General features: G+C 26.4%; 3 protein-coding genes across 11 annotated transcripts; 1 reads left to right on the forward strand and 2 right to left on the reverse strand.

Moving 5' to 3' along the window:
• Positions 1-13: 13 nt before the first annotated feature.
• Positions 14-4,625, reverse strand: LOC118444415 (uncharacterized). 6 transcript variants are annotated; one of them, XM_085663679.1, is made up of 11 exons: positions 4,489-4,625; positions 4,247-4,406; positions 3,642-3,707; positions 2,264-2,431; positions 2,003-2,165; positions 1,724-1,795; positions 1,431-1,547; positions 1,193-1,297; positions 439-714; positions 239-331; positions 14-155 (listed from the first exon to the last, which is right to left on the reverse strand). In XM_085663679.1, exons 2-11 carry the CDS (start codon positions 4,324-4,326, stop codon positions 45-47), a joined length of 1,251 nt encoding a protein of 416 aa, XP_085519805.1. In that variant the 5' UTR covers positions 4,327-4,406; positions 4,489-4,625; the 3' UTR covers positions 14-44. The 6 variants fall into 6 exon arrangements, with proteins under 6 accessions (XP_085519805.1, XP_035728566.1, XP_085519807.1 ...); XM_035872673.2 differs by having other exon boundaries at positions 4,247-4,519; XM_085663681.1 differs by lacking the exon at positions 1,724-1,795 and having other exon boundaries at positions 4,247-4,521.
• A 187-nt stretch (positions 4,626-4,812) lies between these two features.
• Positions 4,813-7,454, reverse strand: LOC118444414 (spliceosome-associated protein CWC27 homolog). Its single transcript, XM_035872669.2, has 8 exons — positions 7,313-7,454; positions 6,933-7,215; positions 6,646-6,855; positions 6,385-6,585; positions 6,168-6,307; positions 5,792-6,049; positions 5,541-5,699; positions 4,813-5,457 (listed from the first exon to the last, which is right to left on the reverse strand). The coding sequence occupies exons 2-8, from the start codon at positions 6,972-6,974 to the stop codon at positions 4,947-4,949; spliced, it is 1,521 nt and encodes a 506-aa protein (XP_035728562.2). The 5' UTR covers positions 6,975-7,215; positions 7,313-7,454; the 3' UTR covers positions 4,813-4,946.
• Positions 5,358-11,054, forward strand: Dic1 (Dicarboxylate carrier 1). Of its 4 annotated transcripts, none has more exons than XM_085663684.1 (9): positions 5,358-5,477; positions 8,568-8,669; positions 8,766-8,881; positions 8,950-9,105; positions 9,262-9,428; positions 9,543-9,750; positions 9,837-9,917; positions 10,010-10,066; positions 10,161-11,054. In XM_085663684.1, exons 3-9 carry the CDS (start codon positions 8,789-8,791, stop codon positions 10,272-10,274), a joined length of 876 nt encoding a protein of 291 aa, XP_085519810.1. In that variant the 5' UTR covers positions 5,358-5,477; positions 8,568-8,669; positions 8,766-8,788; the 3' UTR covers positions 10,275-11,054. The 4 variants fall into 4 exon arrangements, with proteins under 4 accessions (XP_085519810.1, XP_085519809.1, XP_035728568.1 ...); XM_085663683.1 differs by lacking the exon at positions 5,358-5,477 and adding an exon at positions 7,713-7,872; XM_035872675.2 differs by lacking the exons at positions 5,358-5,477; positions 8,568-8,669 and adding an exon at positions 7,713-7,872.
• Positions 11,055-11,072: the final 18 nt, after the last annotated feature.

Raw genomic sequence — 11,072 nt, forward strand, 5'->3', positions numbered from 1 at the left:
AATGCAACCGTCCCCTGAAGATTTTGGGGACGGCGTCAGAAACATCATTCTTCTAATTCATCCATTCGATTTCTAACTGCCATTTCTACTACTTCTAAACTGGGATAGTCCAATTCTTTGACTAGGCATAATACGGCAGAGAGTATATTTGAGTTCTAAAAGATGAAAACAATTACAGTTTGTATTTGTAATAATAGTATTATAAGTTAAAAGATTTGTAATTTTACACGTTACATACCCTTGTAACAGGCCGCCTATGATAGTGAAACTGTGGTCTACATTTCTCTTTATCGGAATGTCTTACCCAACCAGGCACTTGACTTGTATCTTCCTGTTTTAAATCAAATTTCATTACAATATATTAAATTAAATTTTTAAAAGAACATTTTTTCTTTTTTATTTTGTTTTTTAATATACATATTGGCTTTTAATTCTGACCCTTTCAGTATTATGATGAGTAGGCATTCGTCTATGTTGAGATGATGGTTGAGGTAATGGTTCATCGCATTCTATCTGCCTCTTATCGTCATACTCATAATTATTCCTCTCAAAGCGATTATCATCTTGAGTTTCGTATTTAACGCCATATTGAGTACGTGGAGAAGGCGATGTGTATGAACGTTGGGATGCATCATTATTAACATATTCAGAATAAGCTCGTCTTTCGTCATAATCTCCATTATGTCTTGAAACTGCTGGTTGATCATCAGTATCCTGCAATATTATTATTTATAGTTTGTATTTTATAACAGAGAATAAATTAATTTTGTAGGGTAGCATGATAGATCATGAACATGCAAATATAACTTAAGAGTTTTAATTTAAGGATAATGTCCTGACTAAAAAGCATATGATATATTTAATGAAATGTATTATCTTATCTTATGCTTTATGTAAATACATTTGATTATCTGAATTAAATGAGAAACAAAATCATTCAGGACATTTTACATTTTGAGATTTAATAAACACTTAAATAACGGATATTGTTTCCAATTTTTTTTCTCCTTTTCAATCTATGCTCAGATAATCAGATATTAATCTAAAATGATTAATTTTTATGTTATGACTTTAATGTTCTGCATGACTATAGTGTTAAATCAAATTGTTATGGCATTGTTATGTACTACTACAAATTTGTCTAGATGAATAATTGCATTCGGCAAATTATGTGCAGTTGCTATAACAATACCTTAGGTATATCAATAGTGTTAGTAGCCACAGTCTCAATGTAACTGCGTGATTCTGTACACATGTTCTCATCTTTATTCTGACTTTTTGATTGCCCATTATGGAGCTGTTAGTATAACATTATTCAAATAGTAAAAATAAAAGATATAGTCAGAACACATAAATTACATGTTATTTCAATTTCTTTCTAACTAATTTAATCATAAATTAACAACATTTTTTATAAGTTATAAACTTACTTCATATGTGTATTGATTGGTTTGAGCATAATGATGAGGTAATGTTTTACAATTAGCATTTCTTCTGTCAGGATCATGATACTCCTCTTGTGTGTGATGCATTTCATCATAACTTCTCTGAAAAAAGATTATATCACATTTGTATATGGTAAACAATACTGAGCTAAAAGAATATTAGTTTTATTTTTTTTATAATTCTCAGATAAAAATAATTAAGAAAGGTGATATTGACAAGTTAAAAGCAGGTTTTAGAGAAAAATATAAACTACGAAAATGAATTAGAAACACTTTACCTGGTCGCTAGATGAACTATATCTCCTATGTTTTTCCACACGTGTTTCTTCAATATACTCAACAGGTACTTCCTTATTTGTAATGAGTTAACAAACATCATAAAATTTGTTAGTGACATTTTTCAATATTATATTTATAATAAATACATAATTAGTTTTAACACAAGTGTACCTTTTATGCTTTATTTAATATGTTAAGATTTTTTATGAGGTAGTTAAAAAATTCATAATTGAAATGAATCATGCTAAGTATATATGATTATCTTTTTTTATTTTTACCTCTGGACTAATCATTTCTGATTGTGGTGGAGATGCATCCATATCAAGTGGATGTACAAGTACTCGGCCTCTTGACAATGCAGTTTGCACTTCTTCCGGGGCTACTACTTTATCATCTAGCTTTTCCAGATTTGGTAAAGCTCGAAGAACAGTCAATCGATATCTATTAAATTATTCATATCAGATTATTATAACGATACATTTGTAAAATAGTGATTGGTCGAAAAAGTGCATGCATAAATAATTTTACAAAACATGTACCCTTCTTTTTCCGCACAAGGATTTTCGCCAAGCCATAAATTCCTTAGATTGGGTAACTCTTGAAGATAACAAACTTCATTCAGATCTTTAATATTATTTTTTCTAATAAATAGATCTCGCAAATTGTGGCAATATTGAAAATCAGCAAGCGTGTCAATATTGTTCACACTGCAAATAAAAATACATAAAGTTTGATATATAGCTCTATAGCAAAATAATATGAATAATTAGTAAAAAGAAAAAAAAAACAAAAGAAAAAAACTTAAAATTTGCATGCATTATACATTCATATTAATTTTAATAAACAAGAAACTACAAATACGTATGATTAACATTTACATTATGACGTTACATGTAAAATTAGTTATGTGGGTGGAACAGGTTTTATTGTTGTAGGTGGTATATATTACTGTACACATGTATACCAAACATGTCCATAGTAGCAGTGGACGACAATCATTGTTGCTTCATATAATATAAAAGTTTAGTTTCAAATAGAAATATTTTTTATGATTGTATTAATAGTTATTTGTATTAATAAAATTAAATAGTTACTTATATTAATAAATTTATATAAATATAAATTAATAATTATTTATATTAATACATTTATGTTATATTAATACAATCTAAATAATATAAACAAAAGGTTAGTTAGACTATGTTATATGTATATATTGTAACATTTCACTTAGCTAATCTGAATTCTAATAATTCTAATTGTTTGTGAATTTCAAGATTGATAGGAAAGAAAAAAAAAAAGAAAAAGAAAAGGACAAGATTTGCAATAACACATCAGAATTCTTTTAAATTGGCTTTTATTGCGGTAAATGGATTATCTCACTCTTTGTCGATTTCTTATGAAGTCCCGCGATCGCGTGTCAATAGTTGCACCGTATTCCTTGAATTTGTATGTAGGTATTTAGAAAAATTAACCTAATTCTACGAATCGATATAGATATCTCTTCGAAATTTCGATTTAACCTTATTTTTTTTTCCTTCGTCTAATACCGAATTTAACATTTTCCAAATAATAAGATTTTTAAATGTAAGTAAATTTAATGATTTCCCTTCGCATAAAAATTTTTAAATTTCAAATTCAACGATTAAAATATTACATTCGATTTTATAATTTTTATATTTTTATATGACCCAACCATTTTATATTTCTTACTTTTTGTAATTTCTTAAATTTCTTAAATTTTGTTTTGTTGTTATTTTTTGATCTCTCTAATTTCATTATTTTAAATTATTATTCAATGTGCATTGTTACAATATACATGCATACATACATACGTACATATATATATATATATATATATATATATATATATATGTACACACCCACATATATAAATTATTTTATAAAAAAATTTACCTTAATGATAATACTTCCACATTTTCCATTTCACGTAAAATGCTTACATCTGTTAATTCTGATCCCCTACAATAAAAGTATTAATTCTAATATTATTTTATTTATATCATAGCCTTATTAATAAATAAACATTTTTGATCAACAAATTATATAAAATAATAAGTTTCTTGATTTGTCTGCCTTTCTCTCATAGAAATGTTAGTATGTTAAAATAAAATGATACAAAATAAGTTTACGAAGCAGACCTGGAATGCTATTAATATCATTAATGTATTATTATGTCTAAGAATTTGTGACTTCTACGTTAATATATATATATATATATATATATATATATGTATTGTTAATATAAATTATAAATATAAACTAACTTTCAATTATTTAATTTTCTAAATATTTCTTAAATATTATTTTACTATTTACGATAATATATATCTAATAGCTCAAATTTATAGTATATGAAAATCAGTTGGAAATAAGATCACTCCGTTATAGTGATCACAATCATACAAAAAACTTCAAATTGATTAGTTAATTTATATTCAATTATTTATAATGATGATTTATTTAAGGGGGGAAAAAAGTATGTTGTTTTTAATGCATACCAACAATTGAGCTTCTTTACGGCAGAAAAATCGGACATTCGTGTACGTGCCACAATCATTTCTTCTGTTAATTTCACCATTGTCTTTAATTTATTTTATTTTATTTTTTTTTTGGTTTTAATCAATGAAACACAGAAAATTATGCGGAAAAACGTATAAACTAAATTTAAAAAAAGAAATTAATATAAAGAAGGCATAGTTTGTATTATCACGATAAATTTGTTATATGACTTAAAACACACCTCCGACCGCGTGCCATGATGGCTTGTCATCGTCTAAACTAAGAGAACTAGAAAACAGTGGTGTCAGATGTGTTCAATGAATTCTCCCTAATAGTAAGTCCAGTTTTTTTTTTTCTAAAATTTGTCAGATCCTGAAAGTGTCTTTCATACTAAAAAATACTAGAAGATACTAAAGATATCCTTTTATAGTAAAATGAAATAATTAGTTGATCTATTAAAACTCTACATTAGAAAATATTCAGGGTTTTCCTAAGTTCGTGAATTTAGCGCTACGTGGCGCTATTTCCTAAAGGACGCAATGCGACGATTTAATGTCCGATCAAATTGGTGAAAATACAATTGTAACAAATATAAATAAAAGGATAAAAAAAAAGGAGATATAATCTATAATTATATACAATATAACATATATAGTTAATGTTATTTTACAAATAAAAAAAATATGTATATATTTATATTTATCTTCGCCGTGAATGACTCTTATCTTTTTTACTATCCTTCGAGCTATTTGTTGATTCTCCTCTTCGACGTTTATTAAGTGGATTTCGTGGATCATAAATTTCAAACCAATCATCATTCTTCGTACTAGCATCTTTTGCAAGTACTGGGGCTTTTTCTTCGCAACGCAAGATATGTGCCATCCATAACTCGTCATCCCCATCGTCCTTAGATTCTTCTTCCTTTGTTGTACTTGTGTTACCCTTTGTACACTCTTTAGTGTCCTGAAGTTTATTCCTGAATTTATTTAGAAGGTTTAAAGTAAAATCCTCACGCGTTTTGCCCTTTGCAGGTAATTTCTGTTTAGCTTTTTTATATTCCTCTTGAGTTTGTAAATAATCCTTCAATATTTCACTTTGTTTTCTTTTCTGTTCCTCTTTATCGTCCTCAAGTTTTTTATCTGCTTCTTTTTCTTTCTTTTCGTTTTGAACAGTGCGCTTCAAGTCACGGATTTCTTTTTTAATTGCATTCCTGTTATCACAAATAGAATAGTAAGTTTACATATAATATTATAAAATAATAATTGCAATTGTGTTATATGTATATGTACGTACATTTTTCTTTTACGTTCTTCATGTAGTTCTTTCCCAAAATAATATTCCTCCTCTTCTTCTACATTATCATTATCAGTTACTTTAGTAGGTTCAGTCTCTTTGGAATCACTTGTCTTTTTACCTCCTTTCAATTTATTTTTGATTCTTTCGGTTACTTCTCTATAAGTATTAAATAAGATTAATGAAATAAGTTAAATGATATTAAATAGTATTACTCTTTATTTTTTTTTTAATATGTTATTTCAACTCACGATTTTTCTTTTGCTATGGCAGCCATTGTCTCAGAAGATTGGGATGTATCATTGTCACTTTCTGAATCAACGTCATCACATTCCTTTAATTTTTTATTTGGTGGTTCAGTGGAATCAGTTACAGGTTGTGAACTTAATTTAGGATCTGACAAACAATCGTGTGCTGATTTGGATTTATTATTTAATTGCTTATTCAAAATTACAGATTCTTCTTCATCTTCTTCTGCTTCCTCTCCAAAAGATAATAACTTAAAATTTCTGTGAAAATAATCATTATATTGATTATAAAAAAAAGCGTATTTGCTTTTATATATAGCACAATATTCGATGTTAATATATTTTAAGCGAAATATTAAAAAATTTTTATGGCGCTTACTTTACTCCAGCTTTTTTTTCTTTCTTACTTTCTTTCAGATCATTATTCTTTTTAGATTCTATTCGCGGTGAAATATCCACGAATGGATTGTTTAGAATTTCTGTCTTCAATATTTTTTGTGGATAAAGAGGTCTATCGTTCTAAAAAATAAAATGATAATTAAATGTTTATTTATCTTTATATGACTTTTTCAATTAAATATATATAATTACATTACCTCATCTACAAGAGCTTCTTCAAGTTTAAGCATGTTGTATAAAGTTTCTCCGATAACTTTGCCAAAAATAGTATGTTTGTTTTGTAATTCTGGCGTAGCAGCCAGTGTGAAAAAGAATTGTGAGCCATTGTCATCTTTGCCGGCATTAGCCATGGCAAGCAAGCCTCTGCGACAAAATCTTAATCTTGTATGAAATTCATCCTAAAATTTACATGTTTAATAGATATTCTCATTTTATCATAGATTAACTTTATTTTGTACCTTAAAGGGAGAACCATATATACTTTCACCACCTTCTCCTGTACTTGTTGGGTCTCCACCTTGAACTATGAATCCTTTAACAACTCTATGAAATATAGTGTTGTCATAATAATTTTCCATACATAATTGAATAAAATTTCTACAAGCTTTTGGAGTTTCCTTTGCCCATAATTCTATTTCTATATCTCCAACGGATGTTTTCATTAGAACCTTATAAAATAAAGAAATATTTATAAAAAAGGATCAATTCAATTAATTCATTCATACAATAGAGAATATTAACTAACCTTTCCTGTTGTAGGAGGTTCTTGAATATAAACATTACTCATTTTTGCAAATGAATTTATCTGAATTGCATAATTTAATATAAACAATAAATTATCATATAAATTATTATTTTTATATGAAGAACAATAATAATAATAAAAAAACTTAGATCAGATGATTGAAAACCATAACCTCTGTCGAAAAAACTTGTTAACAATGCCAGTTGTTTCATCTCTCAGATGGCGCCATTAGCGTATTGCAATCAAATATATAATTTCGCGCCATTACTTTTTACCTTGCATCCTTTTTTAATAAATAAATAATATGAAACAATTGAACGTATCGTATCGATTGTTTTTTCTTTTTTTTTTTTTTTTTTTTAATTAATTAAAAAACAAACCAGAATAAAAAAGAATCACCGAACGTTAATTCGATTAGGTTATTATATTTGTGACTTAACAAAATATTATCATTAGACGTATGTATATTTATTTTAATGAAATATTACAACGTAGAAATAAATAACGTTTTATGGTTCACATTTAAGTCGTTGTCATCGAAGTAAAAATAAATAAAATTAGTTTGCAATATTATTAAATTATATTATTATTGACGTAGACAAATATATAGACATTTTAAAAATAATTTTTTAATCAGGGTAACATGTGCCAAAATAAAGTTCCAGCGCGCGCACTTGCTATATATGTATTGTATGTGTTACGCACATGTTGACCATCAGCTGATGCGTGCGCTTCTCTTATCATGACATACCACATATCATATTTATATATATATATATATATATGTATATATATAAATATATAAGCCACGCAGCTCTGGAGTTTGACCATATGAACTGTACCGAATACCGCGAATAGATTACGTCAGTTGGAGTTCACTTCCCCTCCAGGGATATCCGCTCGTAGTGACATGTAATTTTCTTTATCATCAAAACGAATTGTAAGCATAATTTTCATTTTCTCTTTATTTTATATCATATGAAACATACATGTATATATATATATATATATATATATATATATATACTCTTAAGTAAACATTTATTGTGTGTACGTGTGCGTGTGTGAGTATGTTTGTTTGTTCATATCATTTTATAAAATTATTATATTCTCTATTTGATATAAAATATTTTTTTTTATATACTTGGTTTATTATAGATCATATATATATATATAATAATATATATATGTATATATGACTATTCTAGCACGCGTATATATCACATGTTTTGTGATAATCTATTTTTATCATCTTTCTTATCTTTCTATTTTATAAAAACATGCTATAACTTTTATGACCTTACTCATTATAGATATGCTTAAAAGAGTGATATGAAAAAGTGACATGAAAGAAGTAAATTTTTATCGAATTTGTTAGTGATATTCTACTTAAAAATCTATTTTTTTATCATATATATATACATATATAAATATACACATTTATCACATATATATGTATATATATATATATATATATATATATATATATATATAATTTAATTATTGAAGGATGAAATATTTTCAAAAATCATGTTTTCCATATTGCATGACGATCATATGCATTTATTTTTATTTCTTTTATCATGTTTATCACCAAATTGTTATTCTAATTAATCGTGTATTATATATTTTCAGCATCATATATATATATGCACATCTCAAATTATTATTTAATTTAAATTAAACATCATGAATTTATTGGAAAATGTATAAATGTTATATATAAGAAAAAAAAGTGTAAGTCTGTTTATATTATTTTTTATATATTTATTATTTAGCTCAATCCTATCTTTATATTAATTTTTATATTGATTTTTGTTTTTTTATTCATAGTTACAATTCAAAAGAAGGACAAAATGACAGAGATACAAAAATTATCTCGTTGGTATTTTGGAGGATTTGCTTCTGCTGGCGCTGCTTGTGTTACACATCCATTAGATTTGCTCAAGGTATTATTTTAAATTATTTTAAATACAACAAGAAGGAAAATAAAAATAAAATAGTGATAAAACTGCAGGTACATATGCAAACTCAACAAGAAGGTAAAATATCTGTAATGCGTTCTACTATTGCAATAATAAAAAGGGACGGTATTTTGGCTTTATATAATGGTCTTACTGCATCTTTACTTCGTCAACTTACATATTCTACAACAAGATTTGGAGCTTACGAGGTACACATTATTTTTTCTTTTTTCTATTTATTTGCAAAAATTCATGAGTATATAAAAATAGTTATTTATAGATGATATATGTATATATTTTATTTTTGGTAGTATATATGTATATATTTTATTATATATGTATATATATGTATATATTTTATTTAGGTAGCTAAGCAGGCATTAGAAACACCTGGGAATCCTACGCCGTTTTATCAAAAGCTGCTTTTGGCTGGATGTGCAGGTGCTGCTGGTGGAATCGTGGGTACTCCAGGAGATTTGATTAATGTGCGTATGCAAAATGACATTAAGTTAGCGCCAAACCTTAGGAGAAAGTAAGTAATGAAAAAAATGTAACTTTTATTTAATAGTAATAATATTCATGAAGAGTACAAACAGCAAAAATAAGAAATTAATTAAACAATTTTTTTTCTTGTTTTATTATACAGTTACAAACATGCTATAAATGGATTAATTCGAGTAATTCAAGAAGAAGGTGTACAACGTTTATTTAATGGTTGTTCTACTGCAACTGGAAGAGCAATATTAATGACCATAGGACAATTGAGTTTTTATGATCAGATTAAAATACTTTTATTAACAAGTGGTTACTTTACAGATAATCCTACCACCCACATAATTTCAAGCGTATGCGCAGTAAGATCTAATATTTTTACTTTCATTTTATTATCCATATATTACTTATTTCTACTTTTACTTATTAGTTATTTTTGTTATATAAGGGTGCTGTAGCTACAACACTAACACAACCATTGGATGTTTTAAAAACGCGTGCAATGAATGCAAAGGTTGGAGAATTCAAGGTTGGTATTTATATTAATATTTTATATGGTTTTAGCATCAATATTAATGATTAATATTTTTTATATTTTGTTTTTTCTTTTTTATTTTATAGAATTTTGCAGATCTCTTTTTATATACTGCCAAGCTTGGACCACTGGCTTTCTTTAAGGTAAGTCCAAATATAAAACTTATGTCGGTAAAAAGTAATAATAATATTTATTTAATATTTAATGTTATTATGTATTGATTAAAAATTATTACAGGGCTATGTACCAGCATTTATACGACTAGCTCCTCAAACGGTTCTCACTTTTCTCTTTCTTGAACAACTCAGAGCCTATTTTGGCATTCCAATACCAACTGAGAAACCATCTTAATGCAATATTTATTTTCTTTGATATTAAATTAACTTGGGAACTATTATCCATCCATTACATCGCACATAATAGCGTAGGTTTATCCTTAATTTGTATAAGCTGCCAATTTTACTCTACATGTCTATATCTTGATTATTATATTAATGCATATAATCATTTTACAAATACTTTATATAATATATTCGTATCATTTTTATTAGGGCCATTTATGCTATTGAAAACAGAAAAAGAATTTAAGTACGTTCAAATTTGTGTTAACAAAATATGTCGCAAAAGTATTTCCAATCATACATTCCTTGTAAATATTATTGATTGTTATTTATATGCAGGCATATATGTGTATACAAAACGATACATACATACGGTACATACATGTATTTATATTAACGTTTAAATGTACGCAACAAATTGATTTACTTATATTAGAATAATATCCGAATACTCGTGTCTTACTATAGCAGGACTATGGTAAGACTTGAATGTTTTAATTATCAATTAAGCGTACAAAATACACAATTGCCATTGTAATACATACATACATACATAGTAAAGCGAAAGGTAATATTTGGAGTCTATTTCAAGTTATATTTTTTTAATAAATATTTGCTATATACATTTAAAAAGTCTTTCGTTGTTCGAAAGTGGATGTATTTTCAGATTAAAATATTTATTCTATTTTGAGTATAGGACATTGTAATTTCCGATATGCGTGTACATTTGTTATATTTACAAAAAGAATTAATTATAATAAAATGATTACGGGTTGTTTTTTTCATTTCATATATTTAACTTATTATT

Source organism: Vespa mandarinia, chromosome 23, assembly GCF_050613455.1.
Source record: "Vespa mandarinia isolate Hongniang chromosome 23, ASM5061345v1, whole genome shotgun sequence".
In the NCBI taxonomy this organism is placed as follows: domain Eukaryota; kingdom Metazoa; phylum Arthropoda; class Insecta; order Hymenoptera; family Vespidae; genus Vespa; species Vespa mandarinia.